We start from the raw sequence: 19,213 nt of genomic DNA, 5'->3' as shown, positions 1-19,213 counted from the left end.
TTATATATATATATATATATATTATTTTTAATAAATGTGCATGAATCTGAATTTTATTAGACCTTATTAAATTAAAGATAAATGAATTCATGTTTTTATACTTAGCAAACTGGACTTCTCTGAAAACTCTAATTAATTTAATTTATATGGCACCAAATTACAATAACAGTCACCTCAAGGTGCCACAATAAAAATGACCTACAATAAGAGGGGTAATCTGATTGTTGAGGAAACACAATCAGATTACATTAATAAGCAAGCTCTTGGCGACAGTGGGAAGGAAAAACTCCCTTTTAACAGGAAGAAACTTCAGGCTGAAGGCGGGGCGTCCATCTGCAGCGATGACTGGGGGATTTTCTATTCGAGAATACAAGTCAATAACTGTAATTTGACATCTTAATATAAAAAAGCTTTTTTTTAAAGCTTTTTTATAAAACAATTTAGTCTTAAACCTTGTGCATACTGGTGGATTAACCACTACAGTAACAGTGAGATATATATGTATATATTTTGCTGTGTCATTCAGTGATTTGTTTTATTGAAGTACTGATTATACAGGCAGCAAGCCAACTTCTGTCAATTTGATGAAAAGTCATACAAATAAACATTGGTTTTTATGTCTACTCACCATCAGACCACCTCATGGCATCATCCAGGTGTGGAGGCAGCCCCTTCCATAGTGAGCTGTCTTTAGGGTAGCCCAGGTCCATACGTCGCAAGTGGTCATCGTAGCGCCAGTAGCGGTTGTCCTTAAAAAAGTAGGTTTTGTCGTTGTGCAGCCAAACAAAGACGGCGTCCACTCCTTCCAGTGGCAAGCCAAAGTCACTGATTGGACGAGGGTAACCCTCTTCTACATTATTGTCTTTAAAAACCCAGTATTTTAAACCTGAGTGATGAACATAGAGGTTAAAATCAAACCTTTTATATGATAGGATGTATCCACACAATTACAAACTAAACTAAATGAAACAAACAAGCAAAAAAACAACTTGTGAACACACAGACTGAGTAATCGAATAAAGTTACATAGATTTACCTTTGAAAAACACGATTTTGTGGTCCCCTGGTCTCTCGTACACAGCATCCACACTGTCCAGATTAGGAGGAAGGCCCCTCCAGAAACGATGAATCTGAGCAGGACGGAGAGATACTAGGTGCTTCTCTCGAGTTAGCCGCCAAAAATACTTCCCTATGATGGACAGAAATAGCAAGTAAAGATCAATAAGAACTTCTTAACAATACTCTGCAGGATTTATTTAGAAGGAAAGCCACAGAGTGTGCTGTATCTTCAGTAGTCACATCACAAAAGCTAGCTACTCCTTCAATTTGGCTAATTAACAAACTCAGCACTTTTTACCTTCTGTTGATTCTTCTGGAACTACTTTGATAAACCAGTTAGCAGCACTGGAAATTGAAACATTTGGCTTGAGTTTAGGAGGAAAACAATTTATTATCCAGTTGAGCGTAGCCAAAAAACATCATGTATGCTTATGAAAAATGAAAGAGAAAACAAAAATCAAAAATGCTGCTCCACTGATTTTTCAATATACCATACAGACTGGTTAATGCCCCAGAAACATCACTTTTTATGCTTAGTAGATTCAGTTCATCAACCAGTTTGGGCTTCATTTTCTTTGGACTGGAGAATTTGTGATAGTGTGTAAGCCTTTTATTCAACCTCATAGAAACACACATGACTTGGCTTCCTGTTGATTGCTGGCGCCACTGCTCGGCCCCACGCCCAGCCTCACTAACTTCACCATATGTTCTTAACTCATGTTTTTCGCCACATGTTCAATGTTGCACATTGAACTGCAACAACAATCAAAACCCAGTTCATCCAGGAAAACACTTTTTCTCCATATCTGACGTTGGACAATAAAGTACACTCTCCCTTTAGAAGAACGGCAAGGCATCCTTTGATCTTTAAGTGGAATCGCCGGTGGACCATTCACTAGTTCAATTTAGATTCATGGAGTTCAGTTAATGGCTTCAGACACTCAGGCAATGGCAGGGGAATTACTGTAAGAAAATGCAAGCGAGTGAGCGAATCAGTTTGAGAAAGGACTCTCCAATCAAGATGTGCGGCTGCAAAACTACAAACAGACACAGTTTGATCTTGAAGAGACACCAAAGTGAACCCAAAGAGCCCTAAAATGACAGACCTACAAGATACTCTCAGAGAGAAAAATAAGGATGACAAAGAAACACAAAACAACCGCAAAGAAATGTAAAATAAATCCAGCAACAAAGCGACTCCTCGACTGTTGGAGTGCTCAAAATGAGAGTGTTAGATTTGTGTTCTCATGAGTAAATATATGAATTTATTTTATGTTGTGAAAGACGTTTTCTGATTGTCATTTTATTTTGAAAATGATTTTATTTTGGTGATTATAGATTACTTCACTTCCTGTTCCTGTTGTTCCGAAGCGCGAACTGCTGAAGTAATGTATGGTTTTCCCTCCTGTGTTGCTAACAATTAAAGAAACGGGGAAAGTAATCAACCACCAAGTGTGTGCATTATTAAGAGAACATGACCGAAGAAGAAGAAAACTCTTCGAGCTCAACAGAGACCTTTGGGGCTTCAGACTTGCCTTCATCTACTAGGCCATTTGTCATATACCATTTCCTTTATTTATTTTTTATTTAATTTGTTTGGTCAGTATGCAAATATGCATTCCTTATGCAGAGGACTCAGTTAACTTGCAGAAGACTTCTGCACAAGACCCTCACAAATGCAAACATAATGTCTTCTCGCAACTTCAACTTGATCTGAAAATATCTTCAAGGTTTTTGCTATGTACGAATTCTAAGAGGAAACCAGCAACAGCCCTTTGGGTACTGTTACAAACCAAGGAAAACTAAGAAAAGAGCATGTTTTAAAAGCTGCTCTGTGTCCATCTTTGATAAGTGTAACTTCAGATCTCCATATTTGGCCATTTTTAAGAATAATAACAAATTAGTTTTACTGTATTAAATTATTTAACCATTTGTTGGACTGGGAAGGTTGTATCCTGCAATCATAATTACACACACACTCTGACTTTCTCCTTTCAGATTTGAATACCTTTGAAAAAGAAGGCCTCCCCTCGTATTTGGGCCACGGCATCAAAGTGACTGGTGCATCTGTCTGGAGCATCCCGTGCCAGTCTGAGTGAAAAAATAAGAAGCAGAAAAAAAGAAATGAAGACAAAAGATGGAAAAGGTTGTAGTAAAGAAGTTACTACAATTACAATCATATTCGCTACTATGCCGCATACCCACTAGACATAAAACATAAAGGAACCCAAAACGATCCAACCGAGTTGCAGCTGTTTGCATATAGAAAAATGTCACGATCGTACTCATCTAATGAGAGATGTTCTGAATGTGTGCACAAATGTGCATGTTATGTGCTTTAATTAAATGGGCTGAATATGAGGTGAAATGCTGTCACACTGAAACGGTGCGGTCTTTCAGAACATTTATCCCACAAGCTAATAAGTGATTTAAAGCACTGACGTGGTCAGCCTGCCAATTATCAAGGCAATAGCACTACAGACCTGCCACTGTGAGTGGGAGGGCGAGAGCTCTCCTGTTATCAACAAAGATCTCTATTCAGAGCTCTTTTAATGAAACTCTGCTGCCTAGTGGTCAGCATTTGTGACCCTTGGCAAGCATGATATAGCTTTTCCACGCATCATGATAACATGGAGTGGGTGAAAAGTGAGTGATGAGGACAGTGAAAGGCCAATATTACTGATGGAAAATGGGCTTCTATTCTTCCTTGGTTTTAAAATGCTTTTAAATTGTGTGTATGCATGGAGGTCAGGAAGCAGCGGGTAGCAGGCGGCTTTCAATATAGCATGAAACATAAAATCTAGCTAAAAGGGCTAACAATTAAAACATTTATTCTTTATTATGGACTATAGCATTAGTTTAAATGGTTAAATAATGTGCAATTTATTATGCAATAAGAATAATATGCAATATAATGACCACATCTGGAACATGATATGTTGTGCTGTTGAAAGCACTAAATTGGCAGGGCTGTGAGAAACAGCTTTTGGAGGTAGCAAGCGGCTGTTTTTACTTAGTTTTGCTTTTCTGGGTGAATCTATTGGGGACGTTTATTACACTTTCCACTCCAACATCTTTAGTGCAGTGAACAGAAAGACCCAAGGGGGCTTGTAAAAAGAATAAACCACAATTTTGTGTTTGTGTGTGTGTTTGAGAAGGCCAGAAAAGCAGAAAGAGAGAAGATGAAAGGTTGAAGTGTATCATTTATGTGTTAGGCTACCAGAATCATTAAATTATTTGCACTGTGCTGAAAGCACACCAGGTGTCCTACTTACAGGAGTGTGGATCTGTTTTCGGGGAGGTCCAGTAGAACAGGAGGTTCAGCTGTCTGGGAGGGGTTTCCTGGTCGATTTGTATGGGAAACTGAGTCTCTGACACCTGAGAGGGATACGTGTGATTTCATTTGAAGAGGAAAAACAAAACGTGGCAAAAAATTACACTGTTTTATTCCTTCATGTAGGAAAAAAAAAGATTACTTATATTGTCACATAAAAATCATCAATTTCCAGAAAGAATTGAACATTTTGCACATTTTTAAAAATTGCTTGCTCAGTTGTTCATCGTTTGTACGTGTTTCTTTTATTACAACCAAAAATAGCAGTCTTGTCTTAGTGTCTGTCTATCTTTAATTTAGTTCAATTCATTCTCCTCCATTCTGTCCCGTCCTTTAACATTCTTTCCTGCACTTCATTCTCAGCTCATGATCATTAGTCTCCCCTCAGCTCACTGATACTCTGTATATCAGGGAATGGTGTGATAAGGTCATATGCCATAAAGAGGTCCAATTAACTCCAGCCACGTTTTCATTAATCAATAACAGTACTTTACACAACTTGTCAATCCTTTTCTGTTTCAGTCACACGCACACACACACACCGATATGCAGAGGGAATGGAAACCTCATACCGTAGAGCTGCCAGACTCTGACTTTGTCTTCATAGGGTAGATCATATTTCAGCGGGTCTCCCACGGGACCCTGGTAGTATGGTCTCATGATAGACTCTATGGCTGATGTGTGCACCAGGCCGATGGCATGACCGAACTCATGGACTGCAACTGCAAACAGATCCATCCCATGAGATTCTAAGGCAGACACAGAAAGAGGGGAACACTCATTAGCCTTACATGCATATCTGACCTTTTTTGGTCTCATACCTGCTCAAAGTGGACAAGACTGTGTGAGACTATTAAAAACCTGCATTAGTAATGATGCACATTAGAGGTCGGTACAGGAATAAAACATAAAGACGCACTTCTGGAAACTATTCTTAATTTATTTAAGAGAGAACTGACTTCAATCAAAGAAGTAGCTGCACACAAGTATTACTGCTGCTCTTCACCACGGTAGAAAGATTAAGCCACAAGCATGACAAGAAAAGTTACCTAAGAAACACCTTCTCGTTCCTTTCTTTAAACATTTCAAAACTAACCTGCGCTCTTTTTAGGGCAGTAAGAGAAAACAGCGGTGTTATCAATGTGAAACTGTGACATAGCAGAAAACTACTATATTCTTCTCTGCAGTTTAACCATAGCTTGCCTGTATCACCTCCAGCTTTGATTGAGATCACCTAGCTGCTTACAGATTTTTGTAAAACCCGTATAGCCACTGTTTGCGTGTTTATCCCTTTTATGAGTGAACTCTATAGGTTGCAAGTTAAGAAGCGTGACAGACAGCTCCTGTGGCTGTGAGTGCTGTTAGGAATGTGGTGCAGTGAGATAACTATGGTAATACTGCCTGAGCCCCTGGGCTGCCAATCAAATCCTAAGTGTGGAAAGACACCCAAAGAGGCTGCAGGCTATTAAAACACATTTCCCTGGATGTTGAGCTAAGAGGAAACGGCAACGCTTCCAAAAACTCCTTGTTTGGCTCTGCTAAGCAAGACAAAACCTGGTTTTTGAGATTTAGATTCGCAAAAATGTGAGTGCGGGCGAGTCGAGCCAAGCTAGCTTAGAGTTCCTCGGTGACTAGGATCAAATCAGCATTCTGTTAACCTTATGTTGGCCTCGACTTGGGAACGTCTTAGCGCTGTGCTCTGTCAAAAGACAAAGGACAATTGGAGAAGTGCACTTGTGCTTGCTGCACCTGGGATTTCCAGAAGCCAAATGCCAACTCTAATCTACATGAGCACAAGGTGGAGAGAGGGAGTGTGGATAAATGAAAGGATCGAGGGAGAAAACAGGGATTCAGAACAAAGTAGGCACCATGTCATCGCATTTACAACCCATCTGAGGTTGACAGACAAAAAAAATGCTCGTGCCTGCGGACAAAGAGAGATTTACGTGGATGAATAAGACTTATTGAGTTAGACTCCCATGCCTGGAAAAAAAAACAGACAAAAAAAGAAAAGAAAGTAAGCACAATAACATCACTGACAACAATTTGTGTAATTCCAGGTTATTATAAGATAAAATATTTTAAAAAAAAAGTGCTACTACTTTAATGCACAGTAAATACAATGCAATAAGGTACAATACTCTCTTGGATATGACATGATGAGTCCAGAATGCTGCAAACATGGCCTGCAGCATTTGGTTAAAAGTTTAATAAGAATGGTGTAACATAAGGTAGACGGAAAGAAACAAGTACACAACTAGCCAAGGGCTATCCTTTTCATCTGGCGCCAATCCATGCGCTATTATGACCTTGCATTACCTTGTGCCAATCTGGAATCGGTTTATACAGTGCTTAACAAATTTATTAGATCACCACCCAGTGTAAGGTTTACGTCACAGCTGCCAACTACCAAAATCTTTCTTTATGTTTCTGTAATGGTGAATCCACCGGTATGCACCAGCTCTTTAATCAAAAAAAATTATTATTGTTGCTATCTATGTTTTTTTTTTCTAATTTACTGTAAGAAAAAAAATAGTTTCAGTGGTTGAATTTTCAGTAATCCAGTACTTTTAGTTTTAAGCAAGTGTTTTAGAGGTTTTCTTTAACAGGGTGGTCACTGTATATATTTTTGAATACAAATGTTTAAATTACACATTTGTGTTTAAACTTGGTTCATGTGGTAAATTAACGAAGGGTGATGATTCAGAAGCTCCTGAGGCCTTTTTTTCTATCAATGATTTTTATAACTGATTTCTCAAACTAAACAAATGATAAACTACATGTTTTTTCAAACTTGTAACACTCAGAAACAAAACGTCTGTCTGTAAAAGCAGTTTATTACAACCTGTAATTGCAACACCATAAAAACAGTCTGTTTAAGGAAACACAAGGCAGTGCCCACGGTTGCAAGAACTTGGGCTTTCTCACAAAAGACTATTGTTTGTTTCCTTATCCACACTCGAAATTACACCATTTAATGTAATAAGTCTATTAATATAAGCTTGACTATGAAGGCAACTCTGGCGATTTCCTAACCTAACAAAACTCCTTGCAAATCACCAAACACAGCTTAAAAATAATTATAAAGTATTCACTGGCGTGGTGCTGAGGGACGGGCAGTTAAAGATGGTTTAAGGTGAAGGACTTCCTAACATCAAGGCATTCCTATTGTAAATGTTGGAATCTATGCAGAAGTACTTGTGTATTGGATCGGAGTTTTTATACTTCATCCAAAGTCTTCTGGTAACATTCAACCCACATATTTTGCTTCTGCATCTTTCCCCGACGGACTTTCTATCTAGAACACTGGAAAGTATACTAAAGGCCTAATTTTCTGCAGTACTCCAGTGCAACCTCTCGTTGCTAAAACCCAAATAGAAAGCTGATCAAACTTGACATCAATAAATAAACTTTACTTTTTAGAACTCTGTGAAAAAGTGTCCAGAGAAGCAAACTCACATTTTTAAGTATTAATCAAAGTTTCGTGAACCCCGCTGAGCTTCCAAAGAAGGAAAACTAGACAGAAGTAAGATTCTTGTACTGTAATTTAAAAAGCATGCCCAACTTTTCATTTGGAAATCAAAATCTGTTCCGAGTGAGACGTGTGACAAAAATAAACATGTAATGGTGACACGGTTTCGAAATTACCTCAATTATATCTTTGGATTACTCCAATTTCGTGCTACTAGCCTCCAAAGATAATCAGTGTAATAATAATATTGCTCTCAATGTATCGGGTCAGGCTCTATTAATAAATGTAACTCTGCCTATCCCATAATCAGCATTTGGAGACAATACTTCTTCTGAGCTGCAAAGTGTATGCAAAGAGCTATTATATGATGTCAAAATTAACTGTGAGAAATGGAGATCTGCATCAGCTCCTTTGTGAATATTTAGTGAGCTAAATTAGGCAAGCTGGCAGCTGCGCAAAAATGATCCTTTATATTAAGCAGGCCGAAGAGCTGCTATACAAAACTGTTTAATCAATACATTTTCAGATTGTAACAAAACCCAGAAGCAGAAACATCTGGCTCGCAGACATGAGTGACTAAACACAGAGTAGAAGAACTGGAACAACATGCTGGTACCTTAAATATTCTTTTAAGGTAGTAAAATAATGACAGATTTTGAAATGAATTCCATCCATCCATCTATTTTCTTCTGCTTATCCAATTCAGGGTTGCATGTGGGCTGGAGCCTATTCCAGCTGTCTTAGTGCGAGATGATTGGTGGCAAAAAGGGATCACCCGCTACTCTATGGACCAGGTTATACAGGTTATAGAGGTAATGCAAGTTAAGAGGGTTGCAGTGAAATTTCATATACGATACACTGAGAATTTTGAATTATATGTGGAAATATAAAAAGTAGGTAAACGTTCACAAAAAGTGATATGAGATTTAAAACTCAAATGGAGGTCAAGATTCTCAGAGGTGGTCTATTAAGAGGAAAATGTAGTGACTGGCCTTCTTAGTAAATGAGCTGTGGCCGATTACCACAATGTCAGGTTTGCCAGGATTGAGATGGTGGAAAGTTAAACAAATCCACTTTGTAAAAAAACCCAAATGCAAAAAAAAGAAGCCAAACAGTCATGAGAGAGAAGTAAAGCTTCTCACATAGCAGTGGAAAGAAAGTTAAGCAGATGGCCTGATATCACTTCAAATTAAAACTGAAAAGGTCCAATGATTGACCTTTAAAGGTATCCCACCTGGGAGAGAGATGAAGCAGAAGAAGGTATCGAATCATTATCATGAATACTAAAATGTCTGTCAGTGAAATATGATAAAACTGAGTGAAGTAGCAGAAATGCCAGGTCCAGTTAAACTTTCTCTAGGTTTAGAATCGCACGATCAGTGGTGTCAAAATCAGAAGTTAGAAATGTGCTAAAAGGGGAAGGGAAAGACTTAAATAATCATGTATGCACCCAGAGGAAACTGATTGATTAATTGATAAGCCAGCGAATGCAGAGGAAATAACAGGAAGGAGACCTATTTAACAAAGAAGTATTTAACAAATCTTGTTGAAATTGTGTCTTTGGGGAAAGATGATGGGTGCACTTAAGTAATTATATCTTTGAGATCTCGTGGGAATTGGATTAAACTCAGACAACAGGACAAGGCAGGTAACTCATTCAGAGGGATGAGCTCCAAGGTGGGAATCTGCAATAAGATCTTGCCAACAGCAAAACTGAGAAAGTTGTCCCAGGCATCGTAAAGCATGACTAGCACAAGGATTCAGGACCAGCTTAATAATACACTACAGTATATTCTGATGAAGAGAAAGGCTAAAGCCACGGTTAAGCGAAAAATACAAATTTTCTCCTGAGAAAAGGACGTTTTGTCAACTGTTCCTCGTGGTCCAGTATAAAAACAAATTCAATGCCCAAAATGTAAAACTCCAAGTGCCTAAGATGAGAGAATATTTTTTAATGTTAACGGCTCACATTCCTACTGTTCCTTATCCCCCGACTCTGTAGTCCTCTGTAGCTTATCTATGTTTTTATTTTACATTTTACCTACGATCTGTTTGACTGTAATGGATCAGACTGTGTTAGTCAGTCTAACTTTGCCCTTCCAGAAAACATGGATTTAATTATTTTCTAGGCACTTAAACAACTTAGCAAAGAACTTATTTTAAATTGTATTTTTTAGACACATTGTTATTAGCAGACTGCTGCCAAAACAAAATATGTTCCCATTTCTTTAGCAGATTCCATGAAAAATGGTAAAGATTACATTAAAGGCAATTTTGCAGACATAAAATAGTATTTTTGCATCAATGGGATTCCCGAAGCACTATTATCCAAAAACTTAGCATATCCTGGCATGGTGTGCTTTGGGTTCTTTAAGATTTTGAGGAAATTGGACTAGTGGGAGACAAAAGAAAAACTGCAGGCCTAAAAACCAAAAACCTACAGCAGATGAACACTACCTCAAAGTCCTGTCCTTAAGAAATCTTCCAAAGATCTGAGCATAAGAGAGACATCGGGCCCTTCAGTTTATCTTCAGAAAAGAAATGGTCTCAAAGGTAGGGGTGCTGCCAAGAAGCCAATATTAAGGAACCAGGGAGGGAGGGCTAAGGTGTGCCACATTACACAAAGAACAGGACTAAAAATGAGTGGCAACAGGTTTGGCAACAGATAAAAATTTTGACAAAAAGACTTTAGCACAGTCTTGTACGATGTCAACATTAACTTAATAATGACTAATTAATGAAGGGACAAAGAAGGGAGATCCACACAGAAACTACTTTACCAGGGTGCAAACTGACAGAAATGCACCAGCCTTCTGCGAAGAGGGAGACCGGCATCTTGGAAAGAGACCACCTTATACAGGCATCAAAACAGGTGAAGTCTCTTCTTTAATGGATAGCAGGAGGAGGTGTTAATGAGGACCTGAACAAGAAGAAACATCAAGGCTGTATAATCCATAACCAACACCCACCCCCCCCCCTACAAACAGGGTCTTTGGAACATGATACTCGTGAAAGTACGTCAGCCATCACATTATCTCAATCTAATGTTACATTGGCTTACAGCTAATATAAAAGGCCGAAGGAACGACAACCAAGCTACCAGTTGCTGTTTCATATGCTGTTAATGGGTGATGATCTGTATGAACAGTTACTGGCAGTGATGATCTAACACACACTTCGATGCCCAAATAAGTGCCACTGTTTCCTTCTCGACCACTGAATAGTTAAGCTGCTGCTGGCTGAATCAGCGTGAAAAGAAGCAGACGCCAAGGCCGAGGCGTCACTCTCCTTAAATCAGCTTTATTTTACAATTGTGTTAGCTTCTTGACAGTAACTACCCAGCACCGCACAGTAAACAGGCTCAAAGTTAACAACCACCTGTTGAACATAGTGGAGCATTTAGCAGTTAATGAGACAGACATTTCCCCGAGGATGCAGGAAGAGAGAATATTGGGTTTATTGTTGTCAGCAGAGTATATGATAATGTTGCTGTTTTTTTGTCTGACAGAAGAGCAAAAAGGCCAGCTGTTACCTAAAATGTTCATAGTGATATTTCATCAATATGTTTAACAGTTAATTTAGGTTTAAGAGAAAGTAAAAAAAAAAACCCCAAAGCATAACTCAGACTGAGAAGTCAAAGCGTCGGCGTATTCAGCACGTCACTTATTACCTATAAAATGGATTTTTATTGCTGTAAAATGAGCTGAGTGTCAGACTTTAGATTACTAAAGTTTTGCAGTTAATTTAAAATGCAACAGAAAGAACAAGCACATTTGAAATTCAATAATTTCTAATCATCTTGGTCTAGAAGTGCTAAAGTGCTTCAAGGAATTTAAGTAGACAGTAAAAAAAAATAAAATAAAAGCAGCATTTACACAAACCTGAATTCTGAGCTAACTTCATTAAAACATTGTAAGCTGCAGCGAACGGGATTTTCTTTGGCACTGGTTGGCCATAAGACACTTTCCCCCCTTTATGGAGTACAGGCGAAGAAGAAGAGGCAGATGCCTGATTACCAAATGAAAGAGTCTGATGTGATTTTTTTTTTGATGTACATTTCACCCTTCATCACAGGCAGTGAAACACTAGCCTTGAAGGCTGGAACATCTAACAAGGTAAGATGATTCACTGCCAGCATCTTTTCTCTCCTGCTCACAGTAAGAATCTGTGTTTTTAACACTAGTGCGGTCTTCCATCAGGCCGTCACCACCGCTGAGCAATTCGTAGCTGGAAGCACGAGTCTTTGCACAGAGAATTTTATTTGCTTAAATTACCTCTTCTAAGTCAGCGTTTGTCTGTGTAAGACAATTGTGTGGCTTGAAGAGATCAATAGAGGTCATGAAGACAAGAGCGCTCCTCTGATCCCTCTTTTCTTTAGCAACCTGCTCTCATTAATCACGACCACATTGACCCAGACGATGCTCTGAACTCCTGGAGCATCACGTCATCATGCCGTGACACTGATGCAGGCTGTTGGGAGATGTAATTGAAGCAAATTGAGTTGCGGTAACATATGTTTCCTAGTTTTAGGGCAAAAGCAAACAAAGAAATTGAACTATCACCCTGCCTGCAGACTTGGACTACGTGTCTTTATCGATTGGGTTTTTGTCTAAATTAAGTATTCAATATACTTTTATTTGACAAGGAAATTGCATTATATAACAATCACAATGGATTGTTTCAAGGAGCTATCGCACTAATACCACATCTTCAGGTGTTTCTTTTTTCAAAAGAAAGGTTTAGTATTTTGGGAAATACGATTCTGTGAGCATTATCATTTCATCTAAGGCAAGAAGGCAAATAATACTCGCAAAATGTCAGACATTAGAGTTTAAAAATAAACCACATTCAAAATGCATATACGTGTTATTGACTGTGCATGCATAAATTAGATTTAGATTCTTTTTTTTAGCCATTTTTAGTTCAAATTTAGCTATGCTTCTTATTTTGCAAGCACATCCTGCAGTTGACTAATAAATATAAATAGTTTACAAAAAGTAAAAGTAGAAGGTATTGCCTTTCCTTATGAAATAGAGTGGAATAGAAACCTCTCAGTAGAAGTTAAAGACTATAAAAATGCACTTCCACGCAAAAGAGCATGCCCACAACCCTAGAAATCTCATCTCTGCTTCATTGCGTCGCAATTACTCTTTCATCGATTGTCATTGGTGCAGCTGTTAGCTGACATCACAAATTATAGTGGTGCTTTGTGGTCTGGTGGAGACATTTATTTCAGCTTCTGATCGGCACAAATCAAAAGGAAACATTTTGCTGTCGGCTAAAATACTTTAATCACCCTAAATATGGTGCTATTTCCCTCTGGTCTTTTAAATTTAAAGACTCAATTCTTGTAAAAAAAAAAAAAAAAAGAAGCCCCATGGCATAGTAAAATTAGATCAATAAATGTCAACAGTGAACAATAAACAGCTTGTGCTAATTGCTGAAAAAAAAACTGATTTCCTCGGTTTGGGTAGGACGTTGGAGTGGATTCTTTGTTTGTGGCGGTTGGAAGAGATGAAAGGTCTTTTATGCTTCCTAACAAGCTGGTGAAAACAGTCAATGCTGCTGTAGTCACCACACTGAAGCCACAGCATGTTATATTCATAGTTCGAACAGATAAAATATTGATAATACAATCTGGAACATGAATAAAAGGTAGGAGGCGCAGCTTGGTTCCAAAGTACAAGTACAAAGTACAGCAATCTTGTTTTGAATACAAAAACCTTGGTGAGTATGGAAGTTCAAAACTGTTCTCAAGCACTTTTCATTTTGTTAAAGTTTTGTTGACGCAGACCGTTTCAGGCTCTTTATTTCATAGTACTCTGGAAGTGTCTCACAGAAACAGATCATCCTTCAGTTTTTTATGTTCTTTTCATTCAGGCACACTCTTTAAGTAATACAACTCACCGGCCATGTTGTTGGCTTCAAGTGCTCATCAGCGTTTTATTGCAAATATCTAATCAGCCAGTCACATGGTCGAAACTCAGTGCATTTAGTCGTGTAGACATGGTCAAAAGGTTTAAATTAAGTTTCAGAATAGGGTTGAAAGGTGATATAAGAGAGTTTGAACGTAGCACGGTTGTGCTTGTAGGGTTTACAGAGAATGGTTTGAAAAAGGAGAAAATATCCAGTGAACACCGTTCCTGTGGGTGAAAATGCCTTGTTGATGCCAGTTGTCAGAGTAGAGTGGTCAGTCTGCTTCGTGCTGTTGGGAAAGCAACAGAAACTAAAATAACTACTCCTTATGACCAAGGTATGCAGAAGAGCATCATGTTAAACACTGAAGCAGGTTGGGTACAGCAGCAGAAGGCCGCACTGGGTGCAACAGCTTGCACGGGCTCACCAAAATGGGACAACAGAAAATCTGCTGTTATCTCTGGGTGGTAGGTTCAGAATTTGGCTTAAACAACATAAAGGCTGATCATGCCTATCCCATATCTCTGAAACTGGTCATGCAACATGTAGCACCTGTATAAAAAAGGCCAAAGCAGACTGTGCTTCCTCAGGAGGCTGAGGTCTTTCAACATCTGCGGGAAGCTCCTGAGGATGTTTTACCAGTCGGTGGTTGCTGGAGTACTGTTCTATGCTGGGGGAGCAGCACGGCAAAGAAGGACTCATCCAGGCTGGAAAAACTAATCAGGAAGGCTGGCTCTATGGTTGGCATGAAGCTGGACACTCTGGTGACAGCGGCAGAGAAAAGGACACTAAAGAAACTGCTGGACATTATGGACAATGCTGGGCATCCTCTGCACACGGTCGTGAATAATCAGAGGAGCCTATTCAGTAATAGGTTGCTTCTCCCAAAGTCAAGAACCAACAGACTTAAAAACTCCTTTGTCCCACACGCCATCAAGCTGTTTAACTCCTTGTTGGAGGAGAGAGGGAGGGGAAACAGGGGGACAAAGGAGGGCGGGAACAACTGAGCTTTAGTGCTTTTTTTCACTGTGCAGTATTCGTAATATTCTTTCTTATATTCGACTGTGCAATAATCACTGTGCAATAGACTCACTCAAATGTGCAATCCACTGGTATTCCTATTTATCCCTATTATATATTCTGTATTTATATTATGTGGTATATTTATGCTTATATCCTTTCTCTCATTCCCCTTTATTGTATCTGTAACATGCAACTTCTGCTGTGCTACTGGAAACAGAATTTCCCGGAGGAACCCACCCGAGGGATTAATAACGTTTCATCTAATCTAACCTAATCTAATTAAGACTGCAGTGTGCCCATCTTCTGATGGCTACTTCCAGTAGGATAAGCCACCGTGTTACAAAGCTCAAATCATCTCAAACTGATTTCTTGAGCATGATACTGAGTTCACTGTAATTAAATGGACCCCATAGTCACCAGATCTCAATCCAAAAGAACACCTTCGGATGTGATGGAAAGAGCCAACAAACGCAGCCAACAAATCTGCAGCATCTGTGAAAGATGTAGCTAATAAAGTGTGTTCCTTACCTGGTGACCTGAAGGTCCAGGCCTCGTCATCATCAAAGTGTGTATCCCCAGCAGTAAACCTCTCTCCAGGGAAAAAGGCATGTGCCACTGTGCCACCCGGCCCATCAAAGGGGTATCCATCGTTGTGGTCAGCCTTAGTGAAGTCGATTTGAATATCTGCATCACTGCCAGCTACTTCATGAAAGTTAAGGGGCGCAATATCGCTCCAGACCTTCAGGGCGTAGTACATGAGGGCTCGAACAGTGTCCCTGCCCAGTAAAGCCGAATCCTTAGGAAAGGTCCTGACTCTGTGAGAGAAAACAGAGATCACATATATGCTGAGAAAGAATGTGAAATAGATGGATCGATCTATCCACAGTATAGATCGAGTTCTTCATTTCAAATGCCACCAAACCTTTCAAGACTTTTTTTTAGATTTCTTTTCTTTCCTCTTTTTCTTTTCTTTTCTTTTTTTTTTTTTTTTTACACATCATGAAGACGTTTTACAGAAATATCATTTATATCTGTCAAATACTGAAAAGTAATATAGTTTTTATGAACTCTGTTAATCAGACTAATCAGAATCTCCTTTTTGATCTTTCATGATTTACAGCAACATTTCATTACTTTTTCACTGTGGAGTCGCTGCTCTTTATAGTACTGTATAAGAAGTGCTGCATTAGAAATACTCAGTTTCTCTGCCAAGATAGGCGACTCTTTTCATCTGACTTCTGGTACAGCTTTAGTGTTATTGATTAGAACATTTTTATGGGAAAGTGAACTCTCTTCTTTGAAAGAAGAACATTTTATTCTTGTTTTTATGAAAGTATAGTACACTAAATCTAACTCGTGTGAGTGCCAAATGAAGCACTCTGCACTCCTTTTTTCCATCTTAAATTTAAGTTAATCCATATTTCATTTATTTATATACTTCAAAGGATATCGCACATTAATTTACATCAATAAAGTGAATGTATCAAATTCTGATGAAAGGATTTGGTCCTTGGTCTTTCCTGCTTCACAGAATAACAGCAGTGAAATCTCACTACATTTATTCCAGTATAGTGTTTTTTTAGCTATATTTTGGCTGCTTTCTCAGCTGATACCAACAAACATAAAGAAGCATCATGTATTAACGTAACAGTTTTTTTTCTTTTTTTATTACAAGGAGATGAAAAGATATGAGATGCTTCAACATTTTGAAAGAATAAACAGCCTCATGTGTGGGGTCTATATACAGGTAAGGTATAAAGTTTCATGTTACGGTTGTGCTTAACAATTCTACGAATGGAAAAAAAGATAAATGAACAACAAAGTTATTTTTTTTTTGCTGCAGTGATTTTCAAACTTGTTTTTTTTAATGCCAGCCTTCCTCTTTTTCATTGTACTTTTGTTTTTCTGAGTTTTTTGCTAATATTCCCAGCAAAACAAAGTCATTCATGAGGCTCCATTAATATTTCTGGCAGTGCTTTTCCATTGGGTTAAACATTATTAACTCAAACATTAATGAGAATTTAGGGGCGAGTGCTTTTGCACTGGTTTAAATGAGCATATTTCTAACATAAAGTAGGCAAAATTATCCCCATCTATATTTCTCTATAGCAAGCAAACTATAAGCTAGTATTCAGTGCTTAACATGAATGCCGGATGGATGTACCGTTTCTACACACTATGGTGTGAAAGGTCTGTAGCTACCTTTACTCTTAGGAAAACAACTATGCCCTGTGACCCAGCAAGTACACTTTCAAAATGAATCAATATAGGAAACATATCCAACAAAGTTTGAAACTGTGACCTCATGAGAGCTTATTTTCACCCAACTTTAAAGCATTTGCTCTCCTCAGGACCTGCTAAGTGTTTTCTGATAACTTGAGTCACAAAACTTTTCAAGCTACATTCAGTCCTTTCATCCCCACATGAGCTGGAGAAGCAGCTGTTCAGACGATTCAGATCATAGCTCACGGTCACTGGACCTTTACAGTCAGGCAACCTCCTGAACACCTGCCAGAGGAGATCACAGCAATCAGAGCAGCGAGGTCTCTCTAATCCTTTAAATCACTTCTCAAGACACATGTGCAGGTTCTGTTTCAGTTTTGTTTTCATTTATCACCGCCTATCTTTTATCCAGTCTTTATTGGGACTGGTATTTTTTGTTTTGTACTATGATGGACAAGACAGTTTTAGTTCAATAAAACTATTTTGTAGCTGGCAACTCTACTGTTGAGTTTACACTCTGCTCTGATAGTGTTGTGTTTGGCCAAGGCTGTTTTCAGCAGCTGTTTTCAGCAAAGAAAGCTCTAAAAACCCACTACATAAACAGTAGCACTGAGATATTACAAACAGAGACTTCTTCTCAATAGCTGGTGGAGGACAAAACAGAGCTAAAAGTTGAGTATGTGGCTAGGAAGTGTAATAAACATGCCTCCTAATTAAGCACAATTTCAACCAAAAAATGGTAGCTGTATAAGTAACAAATGATTTCCTCATGAGGTTCTCAATCTTACAGTCATGACAGCTGCAGTATACACAGTACAAATCCACTACAGTCCTCTATAATTAGTTCTTTAACTTCTGGGAGCAGCGTGAAAAATAGCAGTCGTGCTGGTTAAGAGATGCACATGGAGACTAATCTGAAGGGGACAGCTGCCAAATTTAAGTAAAGTAAGGGAAGGGACAGTTAGGCTAAGGTATGGTAAGTTTTTTTGCATTTTAAAGTAAGCTTTCAGTACCCTGAGGTCTAAGTCATCACTGATGATGACCTCACTCCTAGCCCCCAAAACCTAACCCTATGTTTTCGAGACAAGGAAAAACTGACCTTTATGGGAAACAAAATTGATGCCTCTGCAAACCTCAAAACTATGTCTGAACATTTTGATTTCTAAAACAGTTTTAAATGCATAAATTGCAAATAAACAACACACAGTTTTGGCCCTGCGACAGGCTGGTGAATTGTCCAGGGTGTACTAAACCTCTCGCCCTGTGGTGGCTGGGATCAGCTGGCTGGCTGGATGGGAACGACCTGGCCAATCAGATAGCAGAAATTGCTCTTTGGCCTGTTGCCATAACGCTCTGCTAATTGTGACTGATTGACAGTTTCAATAATAAACCCAGTTTAATTGTATTCAAGTTTTTTATTGTACTATTGTGGATTAGTAGCACCATTTCTAACCCACAATACAGTCTAACATCATCAAGTTCAAAACTGATAGAAAATGAACTAAAAGATAAATAAATGAAAGCATTTGTGCTGTTACGCATGTTAATTTAGATGTATTTAAATTTTAGCTTAAACAAATCAAAGGTTTTGACTTTTTCCCCCATGTTGCATCACATGCTGTGATTGGGTCATCAATGACGAAGATTCGTGGTTTAAGCATGCTTTTTTGTTGGTCCCAAGTATGCATAGCGTAACACGCTGGTTTACGAACCTTCGTCTACCTTGTTGTAGCGATTCACAGCGACCAGCCGCGGAGAAGAAAGAAGTTATAAAATAGCTGAAATGAATACGAGTGATAAAAAACAATGAAAAGTGCCCAATGCAGGCAAGTCTGCGCTTCTCAAGCTGTTTAAAAAAAAATCTCAGTGAACCTTTCAACATCAGTATTTGACCTTGGTCCTCGGAGAACTGCACACAGGCACGTTTGCGTAGGCTGCATACAGTACCCATCCGCACAGCATCTGCGTAGGCAAATACCTACGCAAATGGACACAACTGCAGTACTATAAAATAGGCTTTAAGTCTCAGAGGGTTAATAGCACTGAATCTCTTTAATGATTTTTCTTTATACCCTTGTATAAACTAGACGGGCGCTCTGAAAGTGCATCCTCAGTCAACACCAATGTCTTGTCATTTAAAAAAAAAGTGATCCTGATTCATTTTCTCCCTGTTTCACATTCCCACC

At 38.7% G+C, this 19,213-nt stretch overlaps 1 protein-coding gene across 1 annotated transcript in view; it reads right to left on the bottom strand.

Annotated features, from left to right (window-relative positions):
- The window catches only part of mmp17a (matrix metallopeptidase 17a), a 125,593-nt gene that overhangs the window by 9,585 nt on the left and 96,795 nt on the right, over positions 1–19,213 (bottom strand). The window contains exons 4-9 of the mRNA XM_085413755.1: positions 15,333–15,619; positions 4,966–5,142; positions 4,335–4,437; positions 3,068–3,150; positions 1,037–1,189; positions 629–886 (exon numbers count right to left, since the gene is read on the bottom strand). Coding sequence (XP_085269881.1) covers positions 629–886; positions 1,037–1,189; positions 3,068–3,150; positions 4,335–4,437; positions 4,966–5,142; positions 15,333–15,619 — 1,061 coding nt within the window. The remainder of the gene's footprint in view (positions 1–628; positions 887–1,036; positions 1,190–3,067; positions 3,151–4,334; positions 4,438–4,965; positions 5,143–15,332; positions 15,620–19,213) is intronic.

This window comes from Rhamphochromis longiceps, linkage group LG7 (assembly GCF_057381845.1).
Source record: "Rhamphochromis longiceps isolate RC_006_pf linkage group LG7, R_longiceps_female_GT1.1, whole genome shotgun sequence".
In the NCBI taxonomy this organism is placed as follows: domain Eukaryota; kingdom Metazoa; phylum Chordata; class Actinopteri; order Cichliformes; family Cichlidae; genus Rhamphochromis; species Rhamphochromis longiceps.
The sequence above is the reverse complement of the archived record's forward strand: the minus strand, read 5'-3'. Positions and strand labels throughout refer to the sequence as shown.